Genomic DNA, 15,296 nt, shown 5'->3' on the forward strand with positions numbered 1-15,296 from the left:
CCAGAAAAACTGTGGTACATAGTTATAGTTATATGTATGTATTTTGTTTAGAATGTTAGCAAAATACAGCACCTTCTCTAGAAAACAGGTAAGGCTTTCTGGACTGTTAGAGTCACATACTCACAGACCATTTGGGAGCAAAAATCCAGGCCAGGAAGTCACCCATTCCAGAAGTTTTGGCCTTTATGTACGTACTTATAACCACTTAACCAGAGCATTGTGGTCATATGTACGCTGATTTTCCAGCGTGTTCGACTCGCGTGCGCTTTATAAATAGAAATATACATTCGACGTTAAATAGTTTTTTTTATCTACGGCTTATTTTGATAGTTATCTAACTTATCATGTTAGAAGCGGCTAATATAATTTGGTTGTTTTGGACATTTTCGTCAGTACATCTGAAGTGTGTTGTGTGCGTGCACTGTCAAACCATGGCTCCCGAAATTAAATACACCAAGGTAGGTTTGACTTCAATTTTTTTTAGTAATACATATGTAGGGCCTACATTTAATAATATAACACCTGTTCGGTGTCTGCGTTTAGTCGGTCATAAAAAAATTGTCAGTAAAAAATCTTTTAACATCACCTATTCGGAAAAGGGTTTTTCTTTCCTGCTAGGAGGGATCAAAGCGGCACTTTTCTTCCCTTCAAGGAGGGATCAAAGTAGCACTTTTCTGTTCTAGGACACAATATTTTTTTTGCCTACAATACAATACAATACAATACAAATATTCTCTATTGCTCACCAATATGACAAAGAACATGATATACAAATTAAGCATAACTTAAACTATGGTAGACAACAGGCGGTCTTATCGCTAAAGAGCGATCTCTTCCAGACAACCTACACTACATACACTGCATACTATGTTTTAGCTTAAATAATATTTTGCAACATAATAAATGATGATAAAATTCTCATAAATGATGTTTAGCAGTATGTGTCATATGTTAGCAAAATTATTTTCACCTCAGCAGCTCGAACAAGGGTACTTTGCTACTTAAAAACAGTGAGCAAAATCGCATTTTGCTCACTGAGTGAGACAAAATGAGCAAAATGCTACTTTGCTCACTCAGTGAGCAAAATGCGATTTTGCTCACTGTTTTTAACTAGCAAAGTACCCTTGTTCGAGCTGCTGAGGTGAAAACTTAATTGTTGGTATATCTTAAGAGAACATGAGTGAATAGAGGTAAGTGATAAAGAAGGAATACATTTTTCGGGTTCTCTAATATGTTCTCACTGCTGCTCAGGATTACATGTACCTACGCCCTCGCCGTAAATACGTTGTTTTGCTCCCTTGTGGCACAATCTCCTAATCTTGCTACTAGAAGCTAAATGTTAATGTAGGTTTACAACATTGTATGTATTAGTAAATTGAACACATTGTTTACCTTCTTTCATACAAACCGGACTGTAACTGAATCAAACTATACATAATGCACACTTGTTTTATAGGTACTAGATAACAATATACGTAGTACCCACTCATAAGTTTCAAAAACCAACCAAAAGTTGAAACAAATATTCTCTTTCTCTATAAAATGTTGTAGAGCTCCATCCAAGGAAGTAAAAATATGCGGACGAAGTCGTTAGCGGCGGCTAGTAGGTATATAAAAAACCGGCCAAGTGCAAGTCGGACTCGCGCACGAAGGATTCCGTACCATTACGCAAAAAACGGCAAATAATCTCTTTTGTTGCATGGGAGCCTCAGTTAAATATTTATTATATTCTGTTTTTAGCATTTGTTGTTATAGCGGCAACTGTCTAGCTATCACGGTTCACGAGTTACAGCCTGGTGACAGACAGACAGACGGACGGACAGCGGAGTATTAGTAATAGGGTCCCGTTTTTACCCTTTGGGTACGGAACTCTAAAAAGAGGCAAAAACGAATCAACATCATTCATGCAAATCTCGCAATATAATAAAATGTAAGAGACCATTTGAATCTAAGGGAGGTAGAAAGTAGATATATAGCTTAGTTTTATTATAAGTTGAAGGCCTTTCAAATGAGGCGGTAATTTCATACATCATTTCGTTTTACTGCCAGACGTTTGCTATATTTACTAGACTGAGGTTAGGCAATGGGTAATTTGTGGTGGGGAGGCTTGAAACTTGCGGTCACTCGTCGTGTGTGTCACCAAGGGGGTTAGTTTGGAATCATTATCTGGTATTGATAAACCTACTTGTACATGTCTACACAATAAGTTTTTGGCAAAAATTTCATTTTTGGTACAAGCTTTTATCGCTGACTGTATTTTTCTTACGGCAGACAACTAAAACTCATCGAGACAATTCTAAAAACCCCTAACACAATTAGGTTGCGTTGTTTCATCACAGAGTTCCTATGGCCACCTCCTGTCTCCATCATCAGATCAGCTCGATGGTACCATAATATTGCATTGTCACCTGACTTACATTTGTATGCAAAATTTCAGCTCAGTCGGAAACCGGGAAGTGGATCAAATTTAACTTGCAAGAAGCTGCAAAAGCTGCAAAAGTGCATACCCACGTATTGCAAGTGTATATGCACTTTTACAGCTTGCCTAGTTATACATTAACATATTTAGTAGCATAACGTGTGTATCATTAGTAGGTACGGACTTGAACACATATTAAAACATACACTTTCTTAAATAAACCTCTGCTCTTGTACACCTGGATAGGTATTGTATACCTAAGTATCCCTATTGCATATTCATTTCATCAAAGTTGTTTGAAATTGTATCATACTCATTTTAAAATGTACCTCAAAAATAAGCAGATATTTACAATTGTTCGGAACGTTAGGCCGCGTTTCCAACAGAGATGTGCGAGGATGCGTAGCCAGGGATGTGTTTTAAGAACCAATGTAATCACTGCACGCTGAACGAGGAAAACAAATGAAGTGATTCTATTTCACTACGCTCGCTCGCACATAATACCTACGAGTATATCATCATTGGTCGAAACGCAGCCTTATCATTAGATTTTATTTCTAAAATCAAAATCATGATGAGTATGATGTATGATTACCGCGTTATCAAGGCCACTGTTTGACTGGCACAAAAAAGGAAAACAATCATCATTGTGAATTGCGGTCGGGTCGTGTTCTAAGGTGAGGCAGTGTAAACAAATTTTGAATGACTAATCTGTTTTGTTTCGACTGTCTCAGATTAAGCGGCAGTTAAGCCTAATAAGACTTGGCATCTGTTAAAAGTTACTATAGTTTGGGTCTGTTTCTCTTTCATTTCAAACATAGACAGAGAAAATCCTACTGAAAGACAGTCTTACACCTAGTACCTATCAGCACCCAAGAGTGGGATAAGTACCTACCGCTTTCTTTGTTCTTATTTACTGACAAATTTGAAGAATTTGAGAACAGAATGAAGCAAAGTGACAAGAAAAAGTAAAAGTGTGTAAGGCACTGGGAAGTTTACAATAAACTTTCTGCCGCTACAAGGTACTTTAAATGTCTCAGTATAAGTACCCGCCGCGTAACTTTCTTTCCATTGTCATATTTCTTCCAATATAGACAATCTACTTTTTGTAATCAAATATACCTACGCAAAGCAAAAGATTGATGATTTTCTTATCGTAACTTGTATTAAAAACAAATCAATATTTTGCTTCTATTCATGGAATATTTTGTAATCATAATAAATAGGTATGATTTTGCAGTCTGTTAGTATGGTAGGTATTAACGAATGAACCCTTGTAAACTTGAGACATGTAGCTATAGATACTCGTATTAATTCCTCCAATTTGGGCAGCTTTAGGGCACGCTTAATCTACTGTAATAGATAGATATTCGTATTTTGTATACGAGTAAGTAGGTACTTAAGTACTTACTGTATATTTGTATATACTTTATTTTTTTATTTTAGTTGTTCATCAACAACGAGTGGGTGGATGCCAAAAGCGGCAAAACCTTCGACACATATTCTCCTCATGATGGCTCCGTCATCGCAAAGGTTGCAGAAGGAGATAAGGTAAACAATAATTGTACTTAAGTTTTTTTACGTAATTTTTGAGTCAAACATATTTTTATACCTGGATTGCAATAGTAACAATGGTTGAAAATTACATTTTTATTTAATAATCTATCATCTAGTCAGCATCAGTAGTAGCGTATGAAACGACAACGGGCTAACAGTATTTGCCACCCTGGATTACTTACTTTTCCAAATAGAGATATATCTCTGCAGTTTTCGTTCTGCAACAGTTTAATTCTCGAAGCGAGGCCTACGCTCAGCAGTGGGCGATAAAAGGCTGATATGATGATGATGAACAGTTTAATTGTTCTATATATTGAGACATATCTCTTTTTATTAAGCTAAAAGAGAATGGTAGATATTTTTGGTATAGTAGGAGGTCTGAGAGGTTGCTTTTGATGCTGACTGTATGTATGATGTTCTGGTAAGCATACACAATAAAATCAATAATTTGGTTCGGAAGCTTTTCGTTCCGTTCGCTTCTCCCTTTGGTTTGATGCGGTTAGAATCGAATTTATGAACAAGTAGTGGATGATGTGCAAAGAAGAAAAGTCAGCAAGTGTAAAATGTTTTTACAGGCTGATGTAGATTTGGCAGTGAGTGCAGCAAAGGCAGCGTTCCATCGTAACTCAGAATGGCGATTGTTAGACGCCTCGGCTCGTGGCCGACTGCTCAACAAGTTCGCAGATCTCGTACTACGCGACTCCAAGTACCTCGCCGAGCTCGAGTCCTATAATAATGGCATGCTCGTCAACATGGCCCTTTTCTTGTCGGAAAGAAACGCGCTGTCCATTCGTTATCTTGCCAGCTTAGCTGATAAAATTCAAGGCGACACTATTCCTCTTGGTATGTATTAACTATTTCAACCATTGATTCATTTCAATCAGGAAAAGACTTCAAAAACTTATTAGAAAAAAAAGTTTTCAGAGCCCATTTGTTTATTGAACATTCAATGCGGCGTCTTAATGGCTGTTTTTATTTTTGTCGAAAACTAATGATAAAATGTTGATTGAACAGTCTTAGGCTTAGAAGTTTAAGCGCACTGCGATAATTTTTTTGCGGTTTCAGAATCGCAAGCAGTGTAATGCACGGCATACTTCATAAACGGACGCACTTGCAAGACTAAAACCGCCAGAATTTAGCCTGCAACCGCATGGAATTAATCGCAGTGCGTTCTAAGCCTTAAGCAATTCGAAATGTAAATTTTGTCTGAACATACCTACTTATACATGTTTTCTTGGGAAGCGATTTTATATACCAATAGGATCTAGTATAATTAGTTGGTTGCTGTTACGTCTACGGCGCTTATACAGTGTGTAAGTCAAATACGGGCAATAAATTAAACCAGATATAGAATTTACCCGTCTTATCATTAATTAAGATGTTTTTTTAAGTTACACTTAATTATGACCCCGTGAATAATTTTTTCCACATGTACCGAGCAGCAATGTACTGTAAACATTAAGAAACAGAAGATGATAATGACATTACGAGATACGAGCTTTTCATAGTAACTGCCAACAAGCGTTGACAGTTACTTTAAAAAGCTCGTATCCCGTAACGTGTGTGGTGTATTACATAGCGGGCCGAATTATTTTGTATGGTTAAAATTTTCAATGCATTTCTAAGTAAAATACTTTTTAGGTCCTATGCTAACCACCGTTTGAATATTCGCCCGTATTGGATTTACACACTGTAGATTCTACATACATTATTGCTATACGTTTATAATTATACTGTTCATTTCAGATGGCGACAATTTCACGTTCACTTTGAAACAACCTGTCGGCGTATGTGGATTGATTCTGCCATGGAATTTCCCCATAACGATGTTCATCAGCAAAGTCGTAACAGCGTTATCTGCAGGTACCTGATGGTCTACCTATGTGAAACTCTGTAACACTTTTTTTCATTTGTTCTATGTTTACGTAACTGTACCTATTTAGTGGCCTTAAAGCGCTCCCGGGCGCAAGGCTTGAGTGTAACCATCGCTTTTAGTCTAATTTCGAACGTTCACCCATTAAATCGGATTGGCATTCTCCAGGATGTACGGTGGTAATAAAGCCCGCAGAGCAGACCCCGTTGACAGCTCTTGCTCTGGTGGCTCTGCTGAAAGAGGCTGGCGTGCCCGCGGGCGTGGTCAACGTGGTCACCGGCTACGGCCCCGGCGCGGGAACTGCGCTCACACACCACCCTGACGTTGCGAAAATTTCTTTCACAGGCTCTGTTGAGGTACGCTGCCCCCTTAAGCCAATTAGCGGTATCTCAAAAACGAATAATGTTGAGAATGGAATTATAAGATAAATAATTTAAACCTATATGTTTGCATTTTGATTTGAGATACCGCTAATTGGCTGACGTAACGTAGGTAATGCATGCTGCTAGCATTTTTTTATCAGATGCCGTGACGCTCAATGCTTCAAAACAATAATATTTAAGAATTCGCTTTTTTTCATCTTCAACCGAAAACTAACGTTATTCCGTTAAGATAAGAGTTTATACAAGACTGTGACGTAAGTCTAAATTTTAAATTTCAGGTTGGAAAGCTAATTCAGCAAGCTGCTGGTAAAGTTAACTTGAAGCGGGTTACCCTTGAACTTGGAGGCAAGAGCCCCCTCATAATCATGAATGATGCTGATCGTGAGTTTATTTTTTATTTTTAAGATATTCCGCAAAACATAAGCAGACTGGTCTGTATGTATAGGGACCGTGCGCGTTGGAGGGTCTGCCATCTTGTAGCCTGAATCGGAAGCATAAACACGTGCATTGCCAAAGTGCTACCATCAACCATTGTCGTACGTTTTCTCGTGCATCTTGCTTTTTGGTTCTGCCATCTTGTGGGCTACATCGGAAGCATAAACTTCACATTTACGCCTCGCACCAAAAATCTGACGGCTCCTATGCCACCCCCTGTAGTTCATGCACGCTTCCTATAAGATCAACGAGGGTTTTCACTTCGAACAGTGACAGTTACAAAATTTTCACGTATAGTTGGCAACCACGAGTCGATGATAGTAATAAATTTCGCTTAAATAATCATGGGTATGGATTCAGAGCAGTTAACAAATGACATTTAGCTTTGTTTAAAAATGAAGTACCTATATCATTTTAGTGAATGTAGCGGTACCAACTGCGGCGTACGGAGTGTTCACTCATCAAGGCCAAGTTTGTGTGGCCGCGTCACGCCTGTTCGTCCAATCTGGTATCTATGACAAGTTCGTCGAAAAGGCAGTGGAGTTTGCCAAAAACCGGAAGGTTGGAAACCCGGCCGATACTGCCGTAGATCAAGGGCCACAGGTATCAATTTTATTGCATATATATTTTTACATGTCTTATTTAGTTATATGTAGGTATGTATAAAATGTGTACAGTCTATATATAAAGAGTATAATGTAAATGTGTTCTAAATATATATAAAAAGAGCATTAGTAGTTTTCGATGATTATTTGATTACACCTTTAATCGATTACGTTTTCACCCAATATTTTCATATCCAGGTTGACGGTGAGATGATGGACAAAGTGCTCGGCTATATTGAAAAGGGTAAAAAAGAGGGCGCGAAACTGTTGACAGGCGGGAAACGTATCGGCACATCTGGCTTTTATGTCGAGCCCACCGTCTTCGCTGACGTCAAAGATGACATGACAATTGCTAAAGAAGAGGTAAGCGTTGAAATTCTTAAACTTTTCTACTATAGTCTGTCAAGCTGGATATGTCAGTAGCAATATAAAGCAGAGAGCCTAGGAAACGGACATAAAGCAGCAATGTACATACTACATCGAACAACGATGAAATGTAAACAAAACAGTTCCACAGATAAGATATAAATGACACGCGATTCTCAAGCAATTCAAACGTAGTGTTGCTGACCCGCGATTTTTAAATCTTTCCGCCTTTTTCTACTGACAACATTTGCTTGACCGACTATATTAGTACTATAAAGTTTAAGGACCTTCCCCATGATTGGCTATGCGAAGTCATCCGCCAACGGTTCCCTGAAACCATATTACGATATATGGACAGAATCTTAACCACTTGGTTTGTTTGTAGATATTCGGCCCCGTTCAGAGCATCCTGAAGTTCGACACGCTGGAGGAGGTGATCGACCGCGCCAATAACACCAGCTACGGTCTCGCTGCAGGCATCTTCACGACCAACCTCAATAACGCGTTGCAGTACGCGAAGCACGTGGAAGCTGGCAATGTCTGGTGAGCTCCTTTTTATTTCAGAAGCTCAAGTCCGATCGTGTATGGAGTATTGCAGCCACCTGTGGGACGGCTGAGCTAAATACCAACTCGCCGCTTTGGACTCAGTGGAGCGCAGAGCCAGGAGGATGATTGGTGACAAGAAGCTAACGGGTAAGCTTCAGTCTTTGGCCCATCGGCGGAAAGTCGCCAGTCTGTCGTTATTCTACAGGTTGCGCTTCGGGGAGTGTGCTCAAGAGCTATACGAGCTTATTCCACAGTCCCCATTCTACCATCGGACTTTTAGACGCACGGCCGGTTTCCATCCTTACTTGGTAGATACTCGTATTCCACCAATTCGCACGAAGCGCTTTGCTTCCTCGTTTCTTATGCGCACTGCCAAGGAATGGAATTCCTTGCAGGCGTCTATATTTCCGAGCTCATATAACCCGGCAACCTTTAAATCAAGGGTGAACAGGCACCCTCTCGGCAGGCTCGCTCCATCGTAGGCCACGTCTTCGCGTCGGCTAGTCGGTGGCCATGAGTAATCCCATTTATAATATAAAAAAAGAACATTTATTGTTAACATAGGAGTTTTATTCATGTCGGATAAACGGTAATAAAACTAAAGAAAATTCTTTTTCACCTCAGCAGCTCGATCAAGGGTACTTTGCTACTTAAAAACAGTGAGCAAAATCACATTTTGCTCACTGAGTGAGACAAAATGACATTCAAGTGACCTTAATATTCAAATGTCATTTCAACATGCGGGGTCTAATACAAGTTCGAAATACTTGGATTTTATTATCTCTGTCCCTTTCACGTCGTTAGCAAAAAGAAAGAGACAAAAAAAGTTCAAACGGCATTCAACGGTATATTGACGGTTTACAGCTGGTCAACCAAATCTTGTCAGTAATTAAAAATAAACAAAAAGAAAACCAAAACAAAATAACTTAATATAAATTCTTTTTTTAAAAAAGGGAACCGCCTTCAAAAAAACCAACCCACTGAAAAGCATAAAATAATTGTTATATGGCACCCCTATACATGTCCAGTCCCTATATCCCGTCGTAAAGCAAATTTCTGCCAAAAAGTAATTAATACCTAATAATAAGAAAATTAATAATCATCCGGGTAATTACTTCGTTTTTGAAGTCGGTGCCAAACCAAAATTTTAGAGAACCGATATTTTAGACAACGAAGAACGCTGCACGTACTTGCATTATAAATACATACTTAGTTTACTCATTAATTTAGTTCTTGTAGGTACTACATACTCGTATTTTTTTTTCTGATTGGTAGCAAAGAATGTTTTTGTTGGTTTGGCACCGCCTTCAAAAACGAAGTAATTACCCGGATGATTATTAATTTTCTTATTATTAGGTATTAATTACTTTTTGGCAGAAATTTGCTTTACGACGGGATATAGGGACTGGACATGTATAGGGGTGCCATATAACAATTATTTTATGCTTTTCAGTGGGTTGGTTTTTTTGAAGGCGGTTCCCTTTTTTAAAAAAAGAATTTATATTAAGTTATTTTGTTTTGGTTTTCTTTTTGTTTATTTTTAAGTTTTTTATTATTTTTTATTTATTTTATTTTATTTTTTACTTTTTAGTGATAGGTCAATCATTTATTTTAGGTTTTGGGCTAAAATACTGGTTTGTTAGGCTTAGTTTTAGTGTAATTTAGTATTAAGTTATTTTGTTTTGGTTTTCTTTTTGTTTATTTTTAATTTGTTTATTCTTTTTTATTTATTTAATTTTATTTTTAATTTTTAGTGATAGGTACTTCATTTATTTTAGGTTTTGGGCTAAAATACTTGTTTGTTAGGATCTCCATTTAGTTTTGGGCTAGTAAGTAACTACCTACCTACTAATGTTGCTGAACTGATGGCCTAACTCGATGATAATCGCGACAAAACATAAGATGACGTTTCGGTGCTAAACGATTTGTATTAATATTGCTCCCACTCCCACTGCCACTCCCACTTCCAGTCCCAGTCCCAGTCCCACTCCCATTCCCAGTCCGAGTCCAACTCCGACTCCCACTGCCACTATTTTATCTAAATCGGATTCAGCAACTTAAATTTGATGGTAGGTAAACCGATAGCATCGCCACCTACCGGATCCAATTGGTTTTTCTAACCATCCATGTACTGTACACTAAAACTTTCTCCAGAATGTAACAAACACTTTTCCGAAAATGGCATCAAAATCGGTTCAGTCAAACACGAGATAATCACGAAGAAACATACATACAAACATACGGGTCAAACGGAGAACTTCCTTTTTTTAAAGGCGGTTAGAAAATAGTTGATCGACCCACCTAGTGGAACTCTGCAACATAGGCACACGACGATAAGTCGGCTAACCAAAACAAAGTGTGCCTATGTTGCACCAAATCTGAGTTCCACTAGGTACAGCCAGGGTTCACCATCAGTTCTATCTAGGGTACTGCTCTCCCAAGTGCTCATCAAGATGTGACGGATGACCAAAATAGCGTGGGCCTATGTTGCACCAAACCTGAGTTCCACTAGGTACATCCAGGGTTCAGCATCAGCTCTATCTTGGGTACTGCTCTCCCAAGTGCTCATCAAGGCGTGTCGGATGACCAAAACAGCGTGGGACTATATTGCACCAAACCTGAGTTCCACTAGGTACAGCCAGGGTTCAGCATCAGCTCTATCTTGGCTACTGCTCTTCCAAGTGCTCATCAAGACGCGTCGGATGACCAAAACAGCGTGGGCCTATGTTGCACCAAACCTGAGTTCCACTAGGTACTTCCAGGGTTCAGCATCAGCTCTATCTTGGGTACTGCTCTCCCAATTGCTCATCAAGGCGTGTCGGATGACCAAAACAGCGTGGGCCTATGTTGCACCAAACCTGAGTTCCACTAGGTACAGCCAGGGTTCAGCATCAGCTCAGATCTATGTATACTAAAACCTTCTCCAGAATGTAACAAACACTTTTCTGAAAACCGCATCAAAATCGGTTCAGCCAAACGCGAGATAATCGCGAACAAATATACATACATACATACATACATACATACATACATACATACGGGTCAAACTGAGAACCTCCTTTTTTTTTTGAAGGCGGTTAAAAAAAGGCGCGAAATTCAAATTTTCTATGGGACGATATCCCTTCGCGCCTACATTTTTCAAATTTGCCGCCTTTTTCTACTGTCAAGATCTGGTTGACCAAGTATATAATAGACCCCCGAAAAACGTCAGAATGCATCGTTCCAAAACACATACAAGTATGAATTCTTAATAATTCATTAATGAAAATAAAGTTTCAGATTTGATAAAAACTGATAAAACACTATATTTTACGTAATTTATTGTACGATTAAAATAATGAACTCAAAAAATACACAGTATATCACGTAAAATAAATAATTATACTTTTAAGCATCTCTACAATAGTTTACAAATAGTAAGTATCCGCAATTCGGACCGTATCTTACAATGTTTTTTTTTACAAAAAAAAAGTTGCCGATTCAAATGTCAATCAATTGATGGTCTTTGTTTTCATATATTACCTATTTTACTGAAATTTACTACGTTTTGTTTTTGTGTTTGATTGTGGTAATTAAACTTAATTGTTAGTATATCTTAAAGAAAACATGACTGAATAGGTAAGTGATGAAGAAGGATTACATTTTTCGGGTTGTCTAATATGTTCTCACTGCTGAGGTGAAAAGTTTTGTGAACTACACGAGATCAAAGTTATTTACATCTCGTGCGCTTTTGAGTCCCCTACTACGCTCAAGATTCTAAATTAGATTCACTCGCTACGCTCGTGAATCTACTATAGAATCTTTCGCTTGCACGGGACTCAAAATAAGCACTCGAAGAAATATCAAACTTTGATCTCTTGTTGTACAAATAACTATTAACTAGTGGTGGTAATAATTACTTGCTTTAAACATAACCATGAAAAATATGCAAGAATGTTGTTATCTAAAGGTTTTAAAAGAACATTCCTATAAGAAGCACAAGGATTATTCGAAATGTTTCCTGCCGTTCGCGCCGTCGGGTTTTGCCTTTGATACAGAATTGTAAAATGGTTCTAAAATACCTTACTTTTCAGGGTGAATGGCTACATGATGGCGGGTCCACAATCGCCGTTTGGCGGTTACAAGGACTCAGGCTACGGTCGTGAGGCGTAAGTGCAGTTCCTTTCAGTATGTTTTGCTCTTTCATCTTAATCGTGGAAGTGCCAAGATTTTCAATTGTTTCTTTTATTTTAATATTTTTCATTTTAATTTCAGTGGATTAAATTGCGTCGACCCTTATTTGGAAGTTAAATCCGTTGCCATCAGCTTACCAAAGAAGTTTTAACTACGCAGAGAAGCGGAGTCAGCAACTAATTTAGGAGCAACAACAACCCAATGTGTGTTTTGAACTAATCGACTGGTCATTAAAATTTGTATTTATTATATGATAAACTGGATTTATCTCTAAGTTTTTATTTGAGTTCGGTAGGTAACCCTTTTTACAGCTTTGAATTTGTATCTTGGCGGAACCTGCATCTGTTAGTTAACCATACAACATATTGCATTGGTACCATATTGGGTACTTACCCAACGACTTTAACTGATACTTAGTTTATTATCCAACTTCTTAGGTAGTTTTTATATGATATAGGAGGCAAACGAGTTGACGTATCGCCTCATGGTAAGCGATTACGGTCGTCCATGGACGAACGCAGGTGCGTATGGCGAACCTCAGGGTGCTTAGCTAAAATGACAATAATACTCCTTAGCGTAGCGTAGTCATATCTCTCTGTAACTCTTCTGTATTAATGCGACGGAGACAACGGACAGAGACAGTTGCGTTTCGTTCGCTACGGAGCGTAAACGATTGGCATCTTGGCTACGTACCCATCCAGGAGATGCTATCAATAGGCTACGGTGATTTCTATCCTAGACATTAAGTCGCCGCATTTGCCACCGCTAAGGTATAAAAACTTAATTCAATTTGCGGCTGACAGAGCTTAATCTCCTATAAGTCAAGAAGTAAAATCCAGTGCCTAAATTGCTTTTAAACTTAACAAATAAAGGAAAATACTTACCGAAGTCGATGTATTTCCGTGTAAAACAAAGTACGTTCACTGCAACATTTTCGTTTAATCTCCAAATTCAATCAGCTTACAAGGGGTAAATTAAGATTTTCAAAATGTGATATTGATTTCATATTAAATCATTGCCTCCCGCCTGCGCTCATATTATGTTTGTGTGAGGGGAATGCCATGCGATTAATATATCAATAGGTATCGTATATTGAAAATCTCAATCTGCCCTGCCGTAAGCAATAAGTGTGGTGTATTATGCACATAATTACAACGCGTATTAAATGAATTCCAGGACCCGCGCTATATTGCAGCTTGTGGCGTATATTCATGAGAAAATTTCGGATCACATGTCGTAAGATGTTAGCGAAACCAACGATAGTTATACATGATATTCTCTTATATTTATTAGCTATTAATACTTTGCTAGTACCATTGCCCACACTGTTAACTGACAGTTCGTAAACCTTATTACTAAAGGCACAAGGTCCACCGATAGACAGTTAAGAGTATTGCTGTTTGTATCTGTTATACTGATAGTCGCGGGCCGCCGCCGCCAACTTCCTGTCGCTCAAAGTGCGTTGATAGTAATGAAGTCGTGACTCGTGAATAAGTGTGTACTGTCTTTTCAGAAAATAGTTTTTTGCCAAAAACGTTTTTCGGAAGAGACAGTCAGCACTCTCGTGTAATAATACTTAACAAATAGGTAACTCAAGCGGCTAGGTTAGCTTGTTAGATGTCTTTTATCGCTGGATGCAAGAAGGTCAACTATTTCATAAGGCAGGCAGCGGGCAGGTATTTTCAAAAGCCATTTATTTATAAAGAACCCTGTAATTTTACTCTTTTCATTGATCATGTATTTTTTCGAAGTGGGTCAATCATTGGATAAGTCAATACTCATATCAATAAATAAATATTATGGGACAATTTTACACTAAGGGCTGAATTAGACGGGCGCGAACTGTTGATTACGTCCAATTCAATGAACCGATCAAAACCCGCAATGTAATGAAACACATGCATGCGAGTTCTTGCATTGTCTAAATGAGCCCTAATTTACCTAGCCCCACAGTAGGTAAGTTTAACAATTTCATTGCCACCCAGACAAACAAGACATTTGCGCAAGTGGCCTATTTTATAAAACTACAAGTTACAATTTACAAGCGGAAGTCTCGTTCTAACACATAGGGTTAGAAAGAAACTTCCGCTTGTAAATTGTAACTTGTAGCTTTATAAAATAGGCCACAGGCCATAAATATTTCTTCATATAAAGCCACTGACTTAATATAAAAGAAATAGACACACAAAGCAGAACAAAAACGTCATCAAATGTGGATCCCAATGACGTTTCGCACCATTTGCATTGATGATAAAAACGCTTACGTAAATTTTGAGTCAAGATAAATGTTTCGTACAGAAAAGAGCTTAATGTCGTAAGCATTAAGTGTCAAATTTGCAAACATAAGTACCAACACTGTTAAAAAATTTAGTCCGATGGCACTAAACGTAACGTATTTACGTCAAACAACGTCAAACGAGAATAATGAACGAATGGAGTCACTTTGGTACACTTTAATATGTATGTATTACAGGAAAACCAATTGAAGTAATAAATAAAACAAATTTAATTTAATCGAGAGCTCAAATAAAATTAATTCGTGGTTCAAATTCAAACAAATTAATTTTTTAATTCGTAAGTAGGTATACGTTCTTAAATACTAATTTCCTTGAAATAAATTCTACTTATTAAATAACTGTGTATTTAAGATTTACTCATAGCACGGGTGCACGGGGACATTTAGGTACGTACTGATTGGATTTTTTTTATAAAGTCTACCTATACTTTACAAAAAAAATCCTGTGGTTGTCACTGTGTTCAGACAGGTTTAGCATTTACAGTTAGTCGATATAAGCCCTTATTGGTGGTGTATATGTCGGAAACAGGGAAATGGGCCGAACACACAAGTGCCGTTTTGCCTTGTTTAAAACTGCATCACCCCTATCTCTTGCTATAATTAAATAGCAGTCCACTTTGCACGTGGCATAGGTTTTCTTGGA

General features: G+C 38.0%; 2 protein-coding genes across 3 annotated transcripts in view; one reads left to right on the forward strand and one right to left on the reverse strand.

The window, feature by feature from the left end:
- Positions 1 to 15,296, reverse strand: part of LOC134649588 (major facilitator superfamily domain-containing protein 9-like) — a 336,592-nt gene that overhangs the window by 126,913 nt on the left and 194,383 nt on the right. The window lies entirely within an intron of this gene.
- LOC134649572 (aldehyde dehydrogenase 1A1-like) lies at positions 414 to 12,531 on the forward strand. 2 transcript variants are annotated; one of them, XM_063504370.1, is made up of 11 exons: positions 414 to 458; positions 3,866 to 3,970; positions 4,552 to 4,819; positions 5,723 to 5,839; positions 6,018 to 6,205; positions 6,511 to 6,613; positions 7,086 to 7,270; positions 7,471 to 7,635; positions 8,024 to 8,181; positions 12,258 to 12,332; positions 12,439 to 12,531. In XM_063504370.1, exons 1-11 carry the CDS (start codon positions 432 to 434, stop codon positions 12,506 to 12,508), a joined length of 1,461 nt encoding a protein of 486 aa, XP_063360440.1. In that variant the 5' UTR covers positions 414 to 431; the 3' UTR covers positions 12,509 to 12,531. The 2 variants fall into 2 exon arrangements, with proteins under 2 accessions (XP_063360440.1, XP_063360441.1); XM_063504371.1 differs by lacking the exon at positions 3,866 to 3,970 and having other exon boundaries at positions 417 to 458.

The sequence above is a fragment of the Cydia amplana genome, chromosome 7, assembly GCF_948474715.1.
Source record: "Cydia amplana chromosome 7, ilCydAmpl1.1, whole genome shotgun sequence".
Lineage (NCBI taxonomy): Eukaryota > Metazoa > Arthropoda > Insecta > Lepidoptera > Tortricidae > Cydia > Cydia amplana.